Source organism: Cervus elaphus, chromosome 10 (genome assembly GCF_910594005.1).
Source record: "Cervus elaphus chromosome 10, mCerEla1.1, whole genome shotgun sequence".
Taxonomy (NCBI): domain Eukaryota; kingdom Metazoa; phylum Chordata; class Mammalia; order Artiodactyla; family Cervidae; genus Cervus; species Cervus elaphus.
This window is the reverse complement of record NC_057824.1, coordinates 32993477-33017133: the sequence shown is the minus strand read 5'-3', so window position 1 is coordinate 33017133 and position 23657 is coordinate 32993477. Positions and strand designations below refer to the sequence as shown.

General features: G+C 37.7%; 1 protein-coding gene across 1 annotated transcript in view; it reads left to right on the top strand.

Annotated features, from left to right (window-relative positions):
* DNAH3 (dynein axonemal heavy chain 3) overlaps positions 1-23657 on the top strand; it is a 234557-nt gene that overhangs the window by 119402 nt on the left and 91498 nt on the right. The window contains exons 38-40 of the mRNA XM_043914480.1: positions 2195-2300; positions 5897-6026; positions 18352-18597. Of these exons, the coding sequence (XP_043770415.1) occupies positions 2195-2300; positions 5897-6026; positions 18352-18597 (482 nt within the window). The remainder of the gene's footprint in view (positions 1-2194; positions 2301-5896; positions 6027-18351; positions 18598-23657) is intronic.

The window sequence follows — 23657 nt, the reverse complement described above, 5'->3', positions numbered from 1 at the left end:
TAAGAATACAAAATCAGGCAAACACTTTGGATAAGATGCTTTTGAACTGTGGTGTTGGAGAAGACTCTTGAGAGTCCCTTGGACTGCAAGGAGATCCAACCAGTCCATCCTAAAGGAGATCAGTCCTGGGTATTCACTGGAAGGACTGATGCTGAGGCTGAAACTCCAATACTTTGGCCACCTGATGGGAAGACCTGACTCATTGGAAAAGACCCTGATGCCAAGAAAGATTGAAGGTGGGAAGAGAAGGGGACAACAGAGGATGAGATAGTTGGATGGCATCACCAATGTGATGGACAAGAGTTTGAGAAGGCTTGAAGAGTTGGTGATGGACAGGGAAGCCTGGCATGCTGCAGTCCATGGGGTCGCAAAGAGTCGGACACGGCTGAATGACTGAACTTAACTACCTCCTAAAGTTGAACCTTCATATGCCTCATGGTTGAGCAATTCTGCTTCTGAGTATATACTGAAAATAAACTTGTGCCCATGTACAACAGGAGACATGTACCAGAATTTTCAGAGTAGCACGATTCACAGTAACACTTAGAAATGACCCAAATGCCCATTAATAGGAGAGAATTGGAAAGTATAATAAAATCACAGATTGTAGTATTTGTATGTCATTCAAAATAAGTGAACTGTACTGATAAGTAACTATATAGATAAATCATAATAAAATCAAAGATAAAATCTTAGCAGTATTATATATAAAAGTAAGCCTGTAGGGCTTTCCTGGTGGCTTAGTAGTAAAGAATCCACCTGCCAATGCAGGAGACATTGAACCCTGATCTGGGAAGATCCCACATGCCCCAGGGCAACTAAGCCCTTGTGCTACAGCTACTAAGCCTGTGCTCTAGAGCCCAGGAGCCACAACTACTGAAGCCCGCATGCCTTGAGCCCACGCTCCACAGCAAGGGGGGTCACTGCAATGAGAAGCTCGTGCACTGCAGCTAGAGAGTAACCCCCCACTCGCCACAACTAAAGAAAAGCCTTCACAGCAACGAAGACCTAACCCAACCAAAAATAAATAATAAGTAGATATTTTTTAAAATGCAAGAAAAGTAAGCCTGTAATATTACGTGCAGCTTAGTATCCCCTTTTAAGTTATTAAAACCAACTAAACAACTAAATATGTATATGTATATAAAACGATAAGGAGGTAAGAAATCAAAGGACCAGTGAATGTGAGCTTCAAGATACTGTGTAATCTCAGGTGGGGAAAGCCAGGGGGATAGGATAAGGGAGACTTTATAATTAGATAAAGGTTATTGTCAAAACCATAACTTCTGCCTGGGTGTTGGGTTCATGGACACAGATTACATTATTGAAAACAATTAACTAAGAAAGGCCATGCATGGGCTAATGATGAGTGTGCCGAGGATAATAATTAATCCAATCATGTACCTCCCAGTCCATAACAAATAATAAAATAAAAATAAGCCTACATTCCCAAAGGCAACATAAGGGAGTAGAAAGAGCACATGGCAAGTTAGACTAGCCTGGGCTCCCACCTTGAACACACCACTTGCTAGCTTGTGTGACCTCTTCCAAGTCAATTAGCCTCTCTGAGCTACTGTCTCCTCATGTCTAAAATGTAAACCATAAAGAGGAATATTTAGAAATGAAGGCCATTAAGACTTAGCAGAGTGGCAGACGCATAGTAGGTGCTGAATAAATGGTAGCCAGTGTTAGTAACAAAGAGGAGTGTGCCTAGATACAACAGAATGGGAAAAAAATTGCTAAATACAATGTTACATGTCAGTACATGGTAATGTACTAACATTATGAAAATTATAATAGTAGTTTCATTGATTAAAAGTGTTCTGTATGCTAGACATAGTGCCAAATTCTTTATTGGCCTTTCATTTAACCATTATAATCTTATAAGCTACTTATTTTTTATATTCTTCAATTTACAGACAAGGACACAAATTCAGAGACAGAAAAGAAATTTTTCCGAAGTCACTCAATTAGTAGGATCTGGGGCTGAGATTTGAATACAGGTCTCTGATTCTCAAGACCCCACTCTTAGCACTGGTCTCTACCCTTTCCTGACAAAAATCTGTGCATCTTTCCTTTGGCTTGGAGCTGGTGAAGGTCTGTGCTCCAACCCAAGCTCCAGCCTATTTACCTCACCCCTACATGCTTGGGAGCCCAATGTGAACCAGGATGGTCCTCTGTTTGTGCTTGCCAGGTGTGGGATGATCTACATGGAACCCCATCAGCTAGGCTGGAAGCCCTTGAAGGATTCATACATGGATACCCTGCCTTCCAGTCTCACTGAGGAACACAAGGAATTGGTGAGACCCTCTGGTCCCTTTCCTTTCTGTCCTTCCCTGTCTCCCGACTCCTCATCTCAAAGGCCTTCTAGGATTGTTTTCATGTTCATAATTATGGAAGGCAAGGAGGGGAAGGAAGTTCCCTGACTATCCCCAATTACCTTGCTTCCTGGCTTCTTTCCATTATTATTTTATTTTATTTTGCATGTGGAGCTGGAATTGTGTAGTCAATTTCTGCTTTCTCTTCCATCTTCTCCATTACTTTTTGACTCCTCAGTGGAGAATTCTGGTGCTTGAGAAATGTTCTATATGATTGCTGGGATGTCACCCCTTGACCCTTTGCCCACCAGCAGAAATGCCTTTGGGAGTTGCTCTAGAGGTGTATCAGGTTAGCAAGATCTGTGTTCTTCTTTTTCCTGCCACTTCCCATCCCTGTAACCTAGACTCCATACCTCCTAAATCTAGGGGGCTAAAACCAGTGAGAAATTCTCTTAGTGTAGCTAGTAAGAGTGCCCGTTTTCTTCTTCCCTTCCTAAAAGAGGTGTGAATGCTCAGGTTAGATTAGAACACACACAGATGATGGAAGTAGGAAGGGAGAATGAGTGCTTATGGTACTTCTTGCCTTCTGCTGCATTAACAGGGTTCCCTGGTAAAGTTTCCCACAGAAGAAGACAAGAAGGATTTGAGTTAGGTTCTCCTCTCATTGTAGAAATGCTCTGGGGATCTGCATAGGATGGCCCCTTTCCTATCGCATTTGTATACATGTACCATATACATGTCAGTATATACATGTATGTATTGTATACATGTACTATATACATAGATATAATATACATATTATATATATATATATATAATGTTTATTTACAGACACATGTCCAGATGCATAGTCAGAAGTCAGTCTACACATGCACAGGAAGCCTTCACAGACTTCCCAGTGTCCTGAGTAGTCTAACTTCTTACCAGGACTTCTGAGATTGTGATTCCACCCAGCCTGCCCCTCTAGCCTCATCACCTACACTCCTCTAAGGCTCAGCTTATTACCTTCCAGCCCTAGGGTCTTCTTTCCATTCTTGGAAAACCCCAGATTTTACCTCCTCAAGACTTTTGCACCTTTTATTCCTCTTTCTGGAAAGCTTGCCCCATTTAGTCTCATAAGGATTGAGTCACCTTTGTCACCCAAGTGATCATAAAGGCCCCCTTCTCCAAGAAGTCTTCTCTGACCACCCTATTAAACCATTCTTGTTTTTTCCAATTGTAAATCATTTATTTGTTTCCTGCTAGTACATTCCAGGATTTGTAAATACTTAAGTCATTTCCTTGCTTGTTTAATTATTTATTGTCTCCCCTGCCCCTAAGACTGTGGACCATGAGAACAGAGACCTTGTCTATCTTGTTCATCATTTATCCTTAGCACCTATTACACTGCATTTAATAGATGCACAATAAATATTTGCTGACTGAGTACTACATATCCATGTACTCATACATAGTCATTGTTGTTGTTTAGTCACTTAATTGTATCCAGCTCTTTGCAACCCCATGGACTGTAGCACACCAGGCTTCCCTGTCCTTCACTATATCCTAGAGTTTACTCAAACTCATGTCCATTGACTCAGTAATGCCATCCAACCATCTCATCCTATGTCATCCCCTTCTCCTCTGGCCCTCAATCCTTCCCAGCATCAGGGTCTTTTCTAATGAGTCAGCTCTTCACATCAGGTGGCCAAAGTATTGCAACTTCAGCTTTAGCATCAGTCCTTCCAATGAATATTCAGGAGATTTCCTTTAGGATTAACTGGTTTGATCTCCTTGCTGTCCTAGGGACTCTGAAGAGTCTTCTCCAACACCACAGTTCTAAAGCATCACTTCTTCGGCACTCAGTCTTCACTATGGTCCAACTCTCACATCTGTACATGACTGCTGGAAAAACCATAGCTTTGACTATATGGACCTTTGTCAGCAAAGTACTGTCTCTGCTTTTTAATACACTGTCTAGGTTTGTCATAGCTTTCCTCTCAAGGAGCAAGCATCTTTTAATTTCATGGCTGCAATTACCATCCGCAGTGATTTTGGAGCCCAAGAAAATAAAGTCTGTCATTGTTTCCCCATCTATTTGCCGTGAAGTGATGAGACCAGGTGCCATGATCTTAGTTTTTTGAATGTTGAGGATTTTTACATTAATTTTTTTAATTGAAGGATAACTGTTTTACAGAATTTTGTTTTCTGTCAAACCTCAACCTGAATCAGCCATAGGTATACGTATATCCTCTCCCTTTTGAACTTTCTCTCCCATCGCATGTTGAGTTTTAAGGCAGCTTTTCACTCTCCTCTTTCACCTTCATCATGAGGCTCTTTAGTTCCTCCTCACTTTCTACCATTAGGATGGTGTTATCTCCATATCTAAGGTTGATAATACTTCTCCCGACAATCTTGATTCCAGCTTATGATTCATCCAGCCCAGCATTTCTCATGATGTACTCTGTAGATGTTAAATAAGCAGAGTGACAATATACAACCTTGATGTACTCCTTTGCCAATTTTAAACCAGTCCATTGTTTCATGTCCAGTTCTAACTGTTGCTTCTTGACCTGCATGCAGGTTTCTCAGGAGACAGGTAAGGTGGTCTGGTATTCCTATCTCTTTAAGAATTTTCCAGTTTGTTGTGATCCACACAGTCAAAGATTTTAGCATAGTCAGTGAAGCAGAAGTTTTTCTGGAATTCTCTTGCTTTTCCCATGATCCAGCAAATATTGCCAATCTGATCTCTGGTTCCTCTGGCTTTTCTAAATCGAGCTTGTACATCTGGAAGTTCTCGGTTCATGTGCTGCTGAAGCCTAGCTTGAAGGATTTTGAGCATTACTTCCTAGCAAGTGAGATGAGTGCAACTGTGCCATAGTTTGTACATTCTTTAGCATTGCCCTTCTTTGGGATTATACATATAAAAGCACCTATACATTTATATATGCACACATATCCACATATAATCACCTATGAGTATATTTATTTAGTGATGACCTACCTACTTACAAAAAAATAACAAAGTAATTTTCAGTAAGAGTCACAAAGTTTAAGAAAAATGAAAAAAACACTAAAATAAGAGGAGAAAATCAAGTAATTTCTTTCTAAAGAGTAAGTGGGTAGGAGCAGAGCCAAGAGATAAGAATCATCATACCCACCAGTAAGTGTGTACATACATACATATATGTGGGGAATTACTGAAAACAAGCCCGGACCTCTCAGTGTCCACTTTCTACAGGAGTCCTGCCTCATAAATGCCAGTCAGTCATTTCCACATCAGTTGTTTAGAATTCCTAACATTTTTCTATAGAAAAGTCAGATACAGTGGCTCCTGGAACCTGTTTCTTGCATCCTGTAGATGACCCATAGTGGCTCCAAGCTTTTCTTCCGTATTCAGCTCAGTAGAATGGGAGGAGTGGGCATAGTCAGTGGACTTCACATTAAATAGGAAGCTGGGGGCACAGGTGTTGTTGCCTATGGACTTTCTTCAATATACCTAGACTCAAAAGTCACCAGTAGTCTTATCTTCAGCCTCCTTGAGGTGTACCAAATTCTTAAACACACTTGTTAATATCAAATTTTACTTTTACTCTTAGGTCAATGACATGTTCATGTGGCTTGTCCAGCCCTGCCTTGACTTTACTCGCCTTCATTGTAAATTTGTAGTCCAAACATCTCCCATCCACCTTGCCTTCTCAATGATGAGACTGTACTCCTCTCTTCTTGGTAAGTACTTCCCTACAATTCTTAAGCCAAACAAGGGTATGCCTTGGCTATTTTTATGCCCCCACCCCTGCTAGTCCCCCCATAAGTTACAATGAGACCAGCATTTTGGTCAAGAACAAACAAGCCTTTTGAGTTTACATAATAGAGTTTGCTGGAAAGAGTCCATATATTTTGGCTTAATCTTTCATTGACTTCCTGGGTATTCTTGTGCAAATTAGCCCATTTTTCCTCAGGCTTAGATTCCTCCAGACAATGGGAATAATAATTCCTGTTCCTCTTTATCTATCAGGGACATCCTGGAGGAAAATGAATTTAGATGGCATGTGTAAATGTATGTCAGAAAAAAGATTCTGAAAAGAGTAAGATAGGAAGTTTTCCCTCTGTGAAAAAATTTACATTAAAGAAAATCTGAATTCACAAAGCACATGAATACACTATAGGAAAACTGATCACTTTAGTCTCCAAAACTATGGAACTACTCCAGGACATGGAGAACCACTGGTTTAAATGAATCATTATTTTAAATGTCCTGGAGAAGTTCTCTATAGTTTTCTCACACACATCAAATTTCACAGAATTCTACTGGAAATGACAGAATATATGTTAATTTCAATAACTTTTCAGTTCAGTTCATTTGCTAAGTCATGTCTGACTCTTTGTGACCCCATGAACTGCAGCACGCCAGGCCTCGCTGTCCATCACCAACTCCTGGAGTTTACTCAAACTCATGTCCATTGAGTCATTGATGCGATCCAACCATCTCATCCTCTGTCGTCCCCTTCTCCTCCCACCTTAGTGTCCACATATAAGTGATATCATACAGTATTGTCTTTCTCTGTCAACTTATTTCACTTTAGCATAATGCCTTCCTAGTCCATCCATGATGCTGCAAATGGCAGAATTTCATTCTTGCTTATGGTTGTATATTACTCCATTGTGTATGTATGCCACATCCTCATCCGTTCATCTTTTGATGAACACTTAGGTTGCTTTTATATCTTGGCTATTATGAATAATGCTGCTATGAACATTGGGTACATGTATCTTTTTGAATTAGTGTTTTTATTTTTTTTTTCAGTATATATCTAGGAGTGGAACTACTGGGTCATCAGTCAGTTTAGCTGCTCAGTCGTGTCTGATCCTTTGCGACCACATAGACTGCAATATGTCGGGCTTCCCTGTCTATCATCAACTCCCAGCTTGCTCAAACTCATGTCCACCAAGTTGGTGATGCCATCCAACCATCTCATCATCTATCATCCCCTTCTCCTCCCACCTTCAATCTTTCCCAGCATCAGGGTCTTTTCCAGTGAGTCAGGTCTTCACATCTGGTCGCCAAAGTATGAGAGTTTCAGCTTCAGTATCAGTCCTTCCAATGAATATTCAGGACTGATTTCCTTTAGGATGGACTGGTTTGATCTTGCAGTCCAAGGGACTCTCAAGAGTCTTCTCCAACACCACCCGTTCAAAAGCATCAATTCTTCAATGCTCAGCTTTCTTTATAGTCCAACTTTCACATCCATACATGACTACTGGAAAAGCCATAGATTTGACTAGGTAGACCTTTGTTGACAAAGTAATGTCTCTGCTTTTTAATATGCTGTCTAGCTTGGTCATGACTTTTCTTCCAAGGACCAAGCATCTTTTAATTTCCCGGCTACAGTCACCATCTGCAGTGATTTTGGAACCCAACAAAATAAAGTCTTTCACTGTTTCCACCGTTTCCCCATCTATTTGCCATGAAGTGATGGGACCAGATGCCATGATGTTAGTTTTCTGAATGTTGAGTTTTAAGCCAACTTTTTCACTCTCCTCTTTCACTTTCATCAAGAGGCTCTTTAATTCTTCTTCACTTTCTGCCATAATGGTGGTATCATCTGCATATCTGAGGTTATTGATATGTTTCTCCTGGCAATCTTGATTCCAGATTGTGCTTTACCCAGCCCAGCATTTCTCATGATGTACTCTGCATAGAAGTTAAATAAGCAGGGTGACAATATACAGCCTTGACATACTCATTTTCCTATTTGAAACGAGTCTGTTGTTCCATGTCCAGTTCTAACTGTTGCTTCCTGACCTGCATACAGATTTCTCAAGAGGCAGGTCAGGCAGGTGGTCTGGTATTCCCATATCTTTCAGAATTTCCACAGTTAGTTGTGACCCACACAACCAATGGCTTTGACATAGTCAATAAAGCAGAAATAGATGTTTTTCTGGAACTCTTTTGCTTTTTCGATCATCCAACGGATATTGGCAATTTGATCTCTGGTTCCTCTGCCTTTTCTAAAACCAGCTTGAACATCTGAAAGTTCACAATTCATGTATTGCTGAAGCCTGGCTTGGAGAATTTTGAGCATTACTTTACAAGTGTGTGAGATGAGTGCAATTGTGTGGTAGTTTGAGCATTCTTTGGCATTACCTTTCTTTGGGATTGTAATGAAAACTGACCTTTTCCAGTCTTGTGGCCACTGCTGAGGTTTCCAAATTTGCTGGCATATTGAGTGTAGCACTTTCACGGCATCATCTTTTAGGATTGGAAATAGCTCAGCTGGAATTCTATCACCTCCACCAGCTTTGTTTGTAGTGATGCTTCCTAAGGCCCACTTGACTTCACATTCCAGGATGTCTGGCTCTAGGTGAGTGATCACACCATTGTGATTATCTGGGTCATGAAGATCTTTCTTGTACAGTTCTTCTTTTGCCACCTCTTCTTAATATCTTCTGCTTCTGTTAGGTTCATACCATTTCTCTCCCTTATTTTGCCCATCTTTGCATGAAATGTTCCCTTGGTATCTCTAATTTTCTTGAAGAGATCTCTAGTCTTTCCCATTCTACTGTTTTCCTCTATTTCTTAGCACTGATCACTGAGGAAGGCTTTCTTATCTCTCCTTGCTATTCTTTGGAACTCTGCATTCAATTGGATGCCATTTCTTTCTCAAGATAACACATAATTCAAAATGATGGTGAATCTTCTTACAGCTTTTGCTCTACGAACATATTTTCTCAGCCCATTTCTTCCAGAGGCATATAGGTGTAGATTTTTTAGAAAAAAGTAAATTGGAAATAGTTGATCAGAGACTCTCTTTAAAGTATTAAAATTAAAATTACAGACAGTATTTGCAGAAACACATGAATTACATACATTATATATTTATATTTTTATTTGTAAATTTTTCATACTTTCCCAAGCTCCTTTCACTCTCCTTATATAGTATTTCCTCCAGGAAAGAAGTCACCAGCATGAGAAATGGATTTATTGTTTACAGTCCTGTGAAGCCTCAACTCTTAGCTTCCTGAATCTATAACTGTGAATCCTCTCGGGGGTGTTGAAATACATACAACTGCTAAAAACTGGGGAATAGGGATTTCGCTAGTGGTCCAGTGGTTGAGAATTCGCATTCCCTGTGCAGAGGGCCCAGATTCCATCCCTGGTCAGAGAACTAGATTCAAATGCCAAACAAAGTTCTTGATGCTGCCAAAAAAAACAAAAAACAAAAAACTGGGACATAGGCTTAAATTTGATTTTGGAGCTATAACATTTAATACTGTCAATGTTAAAATGCAAGAACATGGTAGCTACGATTAGCAATAACTTGAGATGAGGAACACTGAATACACTTTTAGCTTTTATTTTTAAATAATTTTAGATTTAAAGAAAACTTACTAAAAGAATGTAGAGTTACATATACTCTTTACTTAGATTTCTTTAGTGTTAACATCTTATATAACCAAGGAACAATTACTGTAATAAGGAAATTAACATTGGTACTATACTATTAACTGCATTTTATCTGAATTTCACATTTTTCCACGATTTTTTCTGTTCCAAGATCCAATTCAAAATGCCACGTTGTACTTAATTGTTGTATCTCTTTGGTCTCCTACAAGCTATGACAGTTCTTCTGCCTTTCCTGATATTTCATAACCTTGTCACTTGGTGAATACTGCCCAGTTATGTTTCTGAATGCTTCTCAATTTACGTTTGCCTGTTGTTGTTGTTCAGTACGCACTCATGTCCGACTCTTTGCAGCCCCACAGACTGCAACATGCCAGGCTTCCCTGCCCTTCACCATCTCCCTAAGCTTGCTCAAACTCATGTCCATTAAGTCAGTGATGCCATCCAACCATCTGGTCCTTTATCATTCCATTCTCCTGCCTTCAGTCTTTCCTAGCATCAAGGTCTTTTCCAATGGGTCAGCTCTTCACATAAGGTGGCCAAAGTGTTGGAGCTTCAGCTTCAGCATCAGTCCTTCCAATGCATATTCAGGATTGATTTCCTCTAGGATTAACTGGTTGGATCTCCTTGCAGTCCAAGGGACTCTCAAGAGTCTTCTCCAACACCACAGTTCAAAAGCATCAGTTCTTCAATGCTCAGCGTTCTTTATGGTCCAACTCTCACATCCATACATGACTACTGCAAAAACCATAGTTTTGACCAGACAGACCTTTATTGGCAAAGTAATGTCTCTGCTTTTAAATATGCTGTCTAGGTTGGTCATCGCTTTTCTTTCAAGGAGTAAGTGTCTTTTAATTTCATGGCTGCAGTTATCATCTGCAGTGATTTTGGAGCCCAATAAAACTAAGTCTGTCACTGATTCCATTGTTTCCCCATCTATCTGCCGTGAAGTGATGGGACCAGATGCCATGATCCTAGTGTTTTGAATGTTGTTTTAAGCCAGCTTTTTCACTCTCCTTTTTCACCTTCATCAACAGGCTCTTTAGTTCCTCTAACTTTCTGCCATAAGCGTGGTGTTATCTGCATATGAGGTTATTGATATTTCTCCCAGTGACCTTGCCAGTTTGCCTAGTTTTATCATAATTAGACTAAGATTGTGCTTTTTTAAAAAAAATTGAAGTGTAGTTGATTTGCATTATTATATTTTTCAGGTGTACAGCTTAGTGATTCACAATTTTTAAAGATTACATTTCATTTAAAGTTTTTTAAAACATTGGCTATATTTCCTGTGTTGTACAATATATCCTTGTAATTTATCTGTTTTATATGTAGTAGTCCAAACCTCTTAATCACCAGCCACTGTCGTGGCCCTCCCCTGTCCCTCTTCCCACTGGCAACCACTAGTTTGTTTTCTGTATCTATAAGTCTGTATCTTTTCACTAGTTTGTTGTAGTTTTAGATAAGTGATAACATAAAGTATTTGTCTTCTCATCTGACTTATTCTACTAAGAATAATAACCTCCAAGCCCATCCATGTTGCTGTAAATGACAAAATTTCATTCATTTTTATGACAGAGTAGTATTCCATTGTGTGTGTGTGTGTGTGTGTGTGTATGTGTATACAGTCTTATTTAGCAGTTCATCTGTGGATAAACACTTAGGTTGCTTCCGTATCTTGGCTATTGTAAGTAATGCTGCTATGAACATTGAGGGCATGTGTCATTTTGAATTAGTGTTTCATTTTTCTCAGATATATGCCCAGGAGTAAACCCTGGATCATATGGTAGTTCTATTTTTAGTTTTTTGAGGAACCTCCATACTATTTGCCATAGTGGCTGCACCAATAAACATACCCACTAACAGTGTACAAAGTTTCCCTTTTCTCCACTAATCCCACTAATCTCTACTACAGGGTTCTACACAGAAATTGCCTTGCATTCATCTTTTAATTTTTATTCCAAATACAGCAACCTATATTGGAAAGTGGTTTTGGTGCATAGTGAGTAAGGCTCACCTGGAGTACCAGTTAGCTGATCACCAGTGAAGTTGCTCAGTCATGTCTGACTCTTTGTAATCCTATGGACTATAACCTACCAGGCTCCTCCATCCATGGAATTTTCCAGGCAAGAGTACTGGAGTGGATTGCCATTTCCTTCTCCAGGGAATCTTCCCAACCCAGGGATTGAACCCAGGTCTTCCACATTGCAGGCAGAGGCTTTACCTGTCTGAGCTACCACTAAATCCCTCTAATCTCCACTAATTCCCACTAATCTCCATCTAATCCTTGCCACATTAGATACTTGGTCTTTTTGATGATAACCACTCTGATAGGTGTGAGGTGATAACTAATTGTAGTTTTGATTTACATTTCTTTGATGATTAACTATACTGAGTATCTTTTCATGTGCCTGTTGGTCATATGAATGTATTATTTGAAAAAATGTCTATTCAGGTCTTCTGCCCATTTTTAATCAGGTTGTTTATTAATGTTGAGTTGTATGACTTGTTTATATATTTTAGATATTAACTCCCTTATTAGTCATATCATTTGCCAATGTTTTCTCCAGTTCAGTAGGTTGTCTATCATTTTCTCCATGGCTTCCCTTGATACGGAAAAGATTTTAAGGTTAATTAGGTCCCAGCTGTTTAGCTTTGGTTTTGTTTCCTTTGCCTTAGGAGAAAAATCAAAATAATATTGCTATGATTTATGTCAAAGGGTGTTCTGTTGTTTTCTTCTAGGGGTTTTATGGTTTATAGTCTCACATTTAGGTCTTTAATTCATTTTGAGTTTATTGTTTGTATTATAGTGTGAGGAAATGTTCTGATTTTATTCATTTACATGTAGTTGTCCTGTTTTCCCAGCACTAATTACTAAAGAGACTGTATTTTCTCCGCTGTGTATTTTTACCTCTTTTGTCATAGATTAATTGACCGGAAGTGCATAGATTACTTCTGGGCTTCCTATCCTGTTCCATTGAGCTATGTGTCTGTTTTTGTGTGATATTTTTGTCTGGTTTTGGTATCATGGTGATGCTGGCCTCATAGAATGAGCTCAGAAGTATTCCTTGCTCTGCAGTTGTTTGGAATAATTTGAGAAGGTAGGTATTATCTCTTCTGTAAATGTTTGGTAGAACTCACCTGTGAAGCCCTGTGGTCTTGGACTTTTGTTTTCTGGGAGTTTTTAAATTACTGATTTAGTTTCATTACTGGTCTGTTCATATTTTGTATTTCCTCAAGGTTCAGTCTTCAGAGATTCTACCTCTCTAAAAATTTGTTCATTTCTTCTAGATTGTTCATCTTATTGGTATATACTTGTCCATCGTAATCTCTACAATTACTTTGTATTTCATGATGTTGGTTATAATTTCTCCTTTTTTATTCTTGACTTTATTGATTTGAGCTTTCTATCTTTTTTTCTTAATGAGTCTGGCCCAAGATTTAAATGACTGGTTTTAAATGACATTAGGCTATATGGACCTAATAGATATATATAGAACATTCCACCCCAAAGCAGCAGAATACACATTATTTTCAGCTGCACACAAAGCATTCTCTGGGATAGATCACATTTGAGGCCACAAAACAAGCCTTGGTAAATTTAAGAAAATTAAAATCATATCAAATATCTTTTCCAACCACAATGCTATGAGACTAGAAATCAGCTACAAAAAAAAAAAAAAACCTGCAAAAAATACAGAGGCTAAACAATATGCTGTTAAACAAACAATGAATAACAGAATTAAAGAGGAAATCACAAAATACCTAGAGGGAATTGAAAACAAACACAACAATACAAAATCTGTGGGATGCAGCAGAAGCAGTTCTAAGAGGGAAGTTTACAGTGATACCAACCTCAAGAACCAGCAGCAAGAACAGTCTCAAACAACTTAACCTTATACCTAAAGGAAACAGGAAAAAAATAACAAAATCCAAAGTTATTAGAAGCAAAGAAATCTTAAAGATCAGAAGAGAAAGAAATGAAATAGAGACTTAAAAAATAGAAAAGATCAATGAAACTTAGAGCTGGTTTTTTGAAAAGATAAGCAAAATCAAGATTTGCCTTTTTAGTAACAATATCACAGAAGTGATGATGTATCCTCAGTAAACCTTCAGCAGGTACATAATGTGAACATATCTTATTCCTGGTGAAGGCTCTGGTCAAAATTATCTTTGTTCATAGTTATATTTCTCCACTATAATGTTACTGTTTTTTTCCTTTGGGATTAATAATTACATCAGGGGAGATAATTCAAACTATACAAATATCCTATTTCTCCTCAGACTTTTGTGTACTGATTTTAACATCCATTGGTAGATCTTATCTACAGCAGTTACTAGGGTGGCATTTCCTAATGTAAATTTTCTATTTAAATTTATATTTCTTTTAAGGATTAGAATTATTCTGTAAAGAAGAACTATGCTTCCCTACTTACTTATTCAATTATTTAGTGATCAAATATGAATTCATGGATATTCATTTTGTTCTATGAATTATAATCCAATGCTATAATTATTTATTTTATTGTTCAAATGGCTTTGATAACTGGGGACACCTTCAAGTTGGTTCCTGTGGTCATTTAACATGTTTTTATCCTCAAATTGCTAAGATCAGAAATGAAAATGCAGACGTTACTACTCACTGTACAGAAAGAAAAAGGATTATAAGAGAGCACTATGAAAAATGTTATGGCAACAAATTTGATAACTTAAATGAAATGGAAAAACAATGCCTACCAAGACACAAAATCTACCAACTGCAGCACAAAGAAATCTGAATAGATCAGTGACTGGTATTGGTCAGTTATCAAAAATCTCACAACAAAGAAAAATCCTGGATCTAACCACTTCACTGGTGAATTCTACCAAACATTTAGGGAAGAATTAATATCAATCATGCTCAAACTTTTCCAAAATGTTTAAAAGAGAACATTTCCTAACTCATTCTATAAAGCCAGCATTACCCTGAAACCAAAGCCAGCCAGAGACACTACAAGAAAATTATAGACCAATATCCTTTATAAACATTACTGTAAAAATTTTCCCCAAAGAGCAGAAAGGCAAGTTTATCAGCATATTAAAAAGATTCTACACTGTGACCAACTATGATTTATTTCTGTGGTACAAGGATGCCTCAATGTATGAAAATTAATCAATTTGTGATACATGTCATACAAATGTAATTAGCAGAATAAAGGAAAAAATGCAGAAAATCATACAACAAAATTCATGAAATCATGATAAACAACATTGAACAAAGTAGGAATAAAATGATACTACCTCAACATAATAAAAGTAAAATACAAAAACTTCACAATGAACATCATACTCAATGGTGAAACACTTTACCATTTTAACTACAATAAGGAATGGATGCTTGCTTTCACTACTTCTATTCAACATAGTACTGGAAGTCCTAGCCAGGGTAATTAGGCAAGGAAAAGAAATAATATTATGTATTCACATTAGAAATGAAAAAGTAAATTTATCTGTTTGCAGATGTTTGATCTAATATGTACTAAATCCTGAACACTACACACACACAGGCAAAACTGTTATAAACAAATTCAACAAAGTGGCAGGATACAAAATCAAACACAAAACTGATGCATTTCTGTTGCATTTCTGTACACTGACAATAAACAGTCTGAAACCTGAATTAAAAAAACAGTGTCATTTAAAATAGCCTGACGAAGAATAAAATACATAGAAATTAACCAAGAAGGTGATAGACTTCCGCAATAAAATTATAGAACATGCTGAATGAAATTAAAGGACATTTAAGATAGAAAAACATTCTAAGTTCATGGGATAGAAGACTAAATATTGTTAAGATGTCAGTACAACCCAAAATAATCTATTCAGTGCAATTTCTATCAAAATTTCAATTACATATTTTACAGAAATACAAAAATCCATCCTGAAATTCATATGGAATTTCAAAGACTCTAAATAGCCAAACAATCATGAAAAAGAAGAACATAGTTGGAGAACAAAGAACACTTTCTGATTTAAAAACTTACTACAAAGCCAGAATAATAAAACTGTATAGTGCTCACATAAGGACAGATATATACACCAATGGAATGGAGTAGAAAGTCCAGATATAAATTCATGCATATATTGTCAAATGATTTTCCATGAGGATGCTAAGACCATTCAATGGGGAAAGGACATTCTTTTTTTTCTCTCTCTCTTTTTTTTTTTTTTGTTTTTGCCTGCACCATGTGGCATGCAGGACTTTTAGCTCCTCCACTAGGGATCTAACCCATGCCCTCTGCAGTGAAAGCACTGATTCTTAACGACTGGACTGCCAGGAAAGTCCCTAGCACAGTCTTTCTAACAAGTGATGACAGGAAACCTGGATATCCACTTAGAAATAAATGAAGTTGGACCTTTACTTAATGCTATGTACAAAAATTAACTCAAAACAAATGGAAGACCTAAACATAAGAACTGTGTGTGTTCAGTCACTTCAGTCGTATCTGACTCTTTCCAACCCTATGGACTGTAGCCTGCCAGGCTTCTTGTCCATGGGATTCTCCAGGCAAAAACACTGGAGTGGATTGCCATGCTCTCCTTGAGCAGATCTTCCCAAACCAGGAATTGAACCCAGGGTCTCCCACGTCTCCTTCATCACAGATGGATTCTTTGCTGCTGAGCCACTGGGGAAGCCCTAAACCTTTAAAGTTTCTAGAAGAAAATCTAAGGTAGAGAGCTATTTGGAAATTATTTCTTGGATATGACACCAAAGGCACAGCAACAAAAGAGAAAAAAGACAAATAGGGTGCATGAAAATTGAAAACTACTGTTTTCAAAAGACTCTATAAACAGAGTAAAAAGACAACTGACAAGTGGCAGAAAATCTTTATAAATCATATAAATGATAAAGGATGAATATCAAAAGACTCTTAACAGACTAAAAGGATGACTCACAAATGGGGGAAAATCTTTACAAATCACATATGATAAAGGATGAATATCCAGAATATATAGAGAATTTCTAAAAGTTAACAACACAAAAACAAACTGAATAAATAATAGTCAAAGGTCCTAAATAGACATTTCTCCAAAGTAGATGCACAAATTGTTTATAAGCGCATGGAAAGATGCTCAACACCACTAATTATTAGGAAAATGCAAATCAAAACCACAGTGAGATACCATCTCATACCTATTAGGTTGGATACTATCCAAACAACAACAGTATTAACAATATTAACAATCAAAAAGAACAAGTATTGACAAGGATGTGGAGAAACTGGAACCCTTGTGCACCATTGATGAAATGTAAAATGGTACAGTTGCTATGGAAAATAGTTTCTCAGTTCCTCAAAATTAAAAATATAATTGCCATATGACTTAGCACTTCCACTCTGGGTATATATATAAAGAAATTCAAAATAGGGACATAGACAGATATTTTATTCATAGCAATATTATTTTTGAACATAGAACTGTGTTCATAGCAGCATTATTCATAGTAACCAAAGATGAAAGCAGCCCAAGTGTCCATCAATCAATGAATGGATAAATAAAATGTAATATATACATACAGTGAAATATTATTCACCTTAAAAATGAAGGAAATTAAAAAAAAAAAAATGAAGGAAATTATGGGGAGTTCCCTGGTGGTCTAGTGGTTAGGATTCAGTGCTTTCACTTCCCTGACAGGGTTAAATTCTTGGTCAGGAAACGGAGATCCTTCAAGCCATGAGGCACAGTCAAAACTTCTGATACATATTCTGATACATGCTACAATACAAATGGAGCTTGAGAACACTGTGCTAAGAGAAATAAGCCAGTCAGAAAAAGACAATATTATTTCACCTCTAAGATATATCCATGTATGGATGTGAGAGTTGGACTGTGAGGAAAGCTGAGCACCGAAAAATTGATGCTTTTGAACTATGGTGTTGGAGACGACTCTTGAGAGTCCCTTGGACTGCAAGGAGATCCAACCAGTCCATCCTAAAGGAGATCAGTCCTGGGTGTTCATTGGAAGGACTGATGCTGAAGCTGAAACTCCAATACTTTGGCCACCTCATGCGAAGAGTTTACTCACTGGAAAAGACCCTGATGCTGGGAGGGATTGGGGGCAGGAGGAGAAGGGGACAACAGAGGATGAGATGGCTGGATGGCATCACCGACTCAATGGGCATGAGTTTGAGTATACTCCAGGAGTTGGTGATGGACAGGGAGGCCTGGCGTGCTGTGATTCATGCGGTCACAAAGAGTAGGACACGACTGAGCGACTGAACTGAAGACATATCCAGATTAGTCAAATTTATGAAGATGAAAAGTAGAATGCTATTTGTCAAGCTATGGGGAAGAAGATAATGAATTAATGTTAAATGAGTATAGAGTTTCAGTTTTGCAGGATGAAAATAGTCCCAGATGTGAATAGTGGTGATGGTTGCACAAAAACATGGATGAATTTAATACCACTGAACTTTAAAATGGTTAAGATCAGTAATCTATATGTTAATGCATATCTTACTACAATAAAAAAATTTATTTTAATATAAGTAGAAAAAGAATAGGGCCTCTCATTCAATATCAGTCCCCTCCCCAGGCCCTTCAAGGACAGAACTACCCAATTCATATCTATTGTACTGTGCACTTTTTTCTGATTCTTATTCTTGCTTTTAGATGAAATCAGGGAAGCAGAAGAGGAGGAAAGTGAATTATTTGAAGGCCTGACAAGCCAACAGATCTTCCTCTGGCTACAAGGTCTGTTCCTTTTTGCCTTGGTATGGACGGTGGCCGGCACCATCAACGCAGACAGCAGAAAGAAATTTGATCTGTTTTTCCGTAACCTGATCATGGGTATGGATAATAACAACCCAAGACCCAAAAGCGTCAAACTCACCAAAAACAACATATTTCCAGAAAGAGGTAACTTGGTACCTGTTTGTTTTGTCTCCCTGTAGTGTTTGGAGCATATGTTCCAAACCAAGTCAAAATGTGAGATCATGTAGGACCTTTACAAAAGCCAGGAAAGATTTTGTGGGTTGCCTGAGCAGGTACACTTCTTCAGAGCTGGCCCATGTATGTACAGATGGGTGACCCTGAAGTCAGGTCTTATGAGTTAATTTAACTACTAATTGTTAACTTAGAAAAAGTCAATATGACTTTTTAAAATTATCTATAATCTCAGCAGTATAATAGGCCCCAGGGAACAACATGAGAAATACAACCACTTCTGTTTTTCTTACTCCCTTCTAGTCCTGTTCTCTGTATTTACACATGTCATATCATGGTGATTATGGTTTTAACATTTCCTTTAATATTTTCATTATAATCTAATATTGAAATGTTTATAGTTTTCCTACATACATTATCTTCAAAATGATCACTTTAGTCATGTATTAATGTTCTATGTGTTCAGTTCAGTTCAGTTGCTCAGTCATGTCTGACTCTTTGCGACCTGATGAACCACAGCATGCCAGGCCTCCCTTTCCATCACCAACTCCGGAGTTTACCCAAACTCATGTCCATTGAGTCGGTGATGCCATCCAACCATCTCATCCTCTGTTGTCCCCTTTTTCTCCTGCCCTCAATCTTTCCCAGCATCAGGGTCTTTTCAAAAGAGTCAACTCTTCACATGAGGTGGCCAAAGTATTGGAGTTTCAGCTTCAACATCAGTCCTTCCAATGAACACCCAGGACTGATCTCCTTTAGGATGGACTGGTTGGATCTCCTTGCAGTCCAAGGGACTCTCAAGAGTCTTCTCCAACACCACAGTTCAAAAGCATCAATTCTTTGGCGCTCAGCTTTCTTTATAGTCCAACTCTCACATCCATACATGACCACTGGAAAAACCATAGCCTTGACTAGACGGATCTTTGTTGGCAAAGTAATGTCTCTGCTTTGTAATATGCTGTCTAGGTTGGTCATAACTTTCCTTCCAAGGAGTAAGCATCTTTTAATTTCATGGCTGCAATCACCACCTGCAGTGATTTTGGAGCCCCCAAAAATAAAGTCAGCCACTGTTTCCCCATCTGTTTGCCGTACGTCAGGGCTGTATATTGTCATCCTGCTTATTTAACTTATATGCAGAGTACATCATGAGAAATGCTGGGCTGGATGAAGCACAAGCTGGAATCAAGATTGCTGGGAGAAATATCAATAACCTCAGATATGCAGATGACACCACCCTTATGACAAAAAGTGAAGAAGAACTAAAGAGCCTCTTGATGAAAGTGAAAGAGGAGAGTGAAAAAAGTTGGCTTAAAGCTCAATATTCAGAAAACTAAGATCATGGCATCCAGTCCCATCACTTCATGGCAAATAGATGGGGAAAAAGTGACTGACTTTATGTTTTTGATGAATCATGCTACAGTTTTATAAATTTTGTTTATCTTTTCCTAGAACCAGCTGTTAGCTTCACTGATCTTTTCTATTTGTTTTTAGACTCAATTTTATTTATTTATCCTCTGACCTTTATTATTTTTTTCTTTCTACTAACTTTGGGTTTTATTTGTTATTCTTTTTTCTGTTTCATATAGGTGTAAAGTTAGGTTGCTTATTTGAGATTTTTTCTTGTTTGCTGAGGTAGTAAGCTTATAATGCTATAAATTTCCCTCTTAGAACTGTTTTGCTATTTCCCATAGGCTTTGGATTGTCATGTTTTCACTTTTCATTTGTTTCTTGGTATTTTTGCTTGTTTTTCTCTTTGATTTATTCAGTAACCGAATGCTTGTTTAGCCTCCACTTATTTGTGTCTTTTGCAGTATTTTTTCCTTATAGTTGACTTTTAGTCTCATAGCTTGTTGTTGAAAAAGATACTTGATATGATTTCAGTTTTCTTGAATTTACTGAGGCTTTTTTGTGGCCTAGCATGTGATCTCTCCTGGAGAATGTTCCACATGCACTTGAAATAATGTGTATCATGCTACTTTTGGCCAGAATGCTCTGTGAATGTCAATTAAGCCTGTCTGATCAAAAGTGTCATTAAAGACCAGCATTTCCTAATGTATTTTCTGTCTGGATGATCTGTCCAGTGATGTAAGTGGGGTGTTAAAATTCCCTGTTATTATTGTGTTACTAGTTACTCCTTTTATGTCTCATGTATTTTGTCTTATATATTTAGGTGTTCCTGTGTTTGGTGCATAGATATTTACAGCCATCTTCTTGGATTGATCCCTTGATCATTATGTAGGGTCCTTCTTTGTCTCTTGTAACACTCTTTATTTTAAAGTCTGTTTTGTCTGATAAAAGTGTTACTACTTTGGCTGTCTTTTGATTTCCATTTATATGAAATAGCCTTTTGAATCCTCTCACTTTCAGTCTATGTGTGTCCCTAGGTCTGTAGTCAATCTCTTGTATCCATTGAGCCACTCTGTCTTTTGGTTGGAACATTTAATCCATTTACATTTAAGGTAATTATTGAGATGTATATTCTTGTCAGTTTGTTCATTGTTTTGGAGTTGTTTCTGTGATCTTTCTTTCTTTCTTTTTTTGTTCTCTTAAGATTTGATGACTATCTTTAGTGTTACAGTTGAATTCCTTTTACTTTTTTTGTGTGTGTGTATATTATAGATGTTTGGTATATGGAAACCATGAAGTTATATGGCAGTCTGTATGTTTGTGTGTGTGTGTGTGTGTGTATAAGTTGCTGAGTTCTTCATGTACATTTTAAAAATACTGCATTTGTACTCTCCTCCCCTCACTATTACTAGTTTTGTTATCATAGTTTACATATAATTGTATTCTGTGTCTCTTAAATGCTTATCATGGGTATAGATTTTACTACTTTTTTTTCTTTAAATTTATTTTTAATTGAAGGTTAATTGCTTTAGTATTGCATTGGTTTCTACAAAGCAGCAACATGAATCAGCCTTAAGTTTACCCATGTGCCCTCCCACTTGAACATCCCTCCCACCTCTGTCCCCATCTCACCCCTCTCGGTTGTTAATGAGCACTTGTTTGAGTTTCCTGAGTCATATATAGCAAATTCCCATTGGCTGTTTATTTTACACATGGTAATGTTTATTTCCATGTTACTCTCTCCGTACTTCCCACACACACACCCAGCCATGTCTATAAATCTGTTCTCAATATCTGTGTCTCCACTGCTGCTGTGCAAATAGGTTCATTAGTACTATCTTTCTAGATTCCATATATATGCATTAGTATATGATAACTGTATTTCTCTTTCTGACTTAACTTCACTCTGTAATAGGCTCTAGTTTCATCCACTTCATTAGGACTGACTCAAACACATTCCTTTTTATGACTGAGTAATATTCCATTGTATGTATGTACAATAGCTTCTTTATCCATTCGATGGATGTCTAGGTTGCTTCCATGTCCTAGCTATTGTAAATAGAGCTGTAATGAACATTGGTTAACATGTGTCTTTTTCAATTTTGGTTTTCTCAGGGTATGTGCCTAGTAGTCAGATTGCTGGGATATATGGTCATTTTATTCCTAGTTTTTAAAGGAATCCCCATACTGCTCTCTGCCTGCAATGCAGGATGCAATGTGAAGAATTCACCTACAATGCAGGAGACCCCAGTTTGATGCCTGGGTTGGGAAGATCCACTGGAGAAGGGATAGACTACCCACTCCAGTATTCTTGGGTTTCCCTTGTGGCTCAGTTGATAAAGAATCCGCCTGCAATGCAGGAGACATGGGTTTGATCCCTGGGTTGGGAAGATCCCCTAGAGAAGGGAAAGGCTACCCACTCCCATATTCTGGCCTGGAGAATTCCATGGACTGTATAGTCCATGGGGTCACAAAGAGCTGGATACAACTGGACCTCTTTTACTTCACTTCACTTCACATATTGTTCTTCATAGCAGCTGTATCAGTTTGCATTCCCACCAAAAGTGTAAGAGGGTTCCCTTTCTCCACACCCTCTCCAGCATTTATTGCTTATAAATTTTTTGATGATGGCCATTGACTCTGGGAGTTGGTGATGGACAGGGAGGCCTGGCGTGCTGCAATTCATGGGGTCGCAAAGAGTCAGACACTACTGAGCGACTGAACTGAACTGAACTGATTCTTACTGGTGTGAGGTGATATCTCATTGTTAGTTTTTATTTGCTTGTCTCTAATAATGAGTGATGTTGAGCATCTTCTCATGTGTTTATTAGCCATCTATATGTCTTCTTTGGAGAAATGTCTGTTTAGGTCTTTCCCCCCTTTTTTGATTGGTTGGTTGTTTCTCTGCTATTGATTTGTATGAGCTACTTGTATATTTTTAAAATTAATCCTTTGTCAGTTATTTCATTTGCTAGTGTCTTTTCACCTTGTTTATACTTTCCTTTACTGTGCAAAAGTTTTTAAGTTTAATTAGGTCTCCCTTTTTTATTTTTGCTTTTATTTCCATTACTCCAGTAGGTGGGTCATAGAGGATCTTGCTGTGGTTTATGTTGTATTCTGCCTGTTTTCCTCTAGGTGTTTTATAGTTTCTGGACTTACATTTAAGCCTTTAATCCATTTTGAGTTTATATTGCTGTATGGTGTTAGGAAGTGTTCTAATTTCATTCTTTTATACATGGCTGTCCAGTTTTCCCAGCACCACTGAAGAGACTGTCTTTGCCCCACTGTGTATTCTTGCCTCCTTTATCAAAGTATCCATGGGTGTATGGGTTTACCTCTGGGCTTTCTATCTTGTTCCATTGGACTATACTTCTGTTTTAGAGTTGATTACTTTTGACTTTTTTTTTTTTTTTTACTTTTGACTTTCAACCTCTCTGCTAGTTTTGTGTGTAGATGATTTCCTGCCTTTACTGTTGGTTTGCCTTTACTGGTGAGTTTTTTTGGTTTGTAATTTTCTTATTTCTAGGTGTGGCTTTTTCTTTTTTGTTTTGAAAAGTTCCCTTTAACATTTGTCATAAAGCTCATTTGGTGGTGTTGAACTCTTTTAGCTTTTGTTTGTCTGTATAGCTTTTTATCTCTCCATCAAATATGAACGAAAGCCTTGCTAGGTAGAATATTATTGGTTG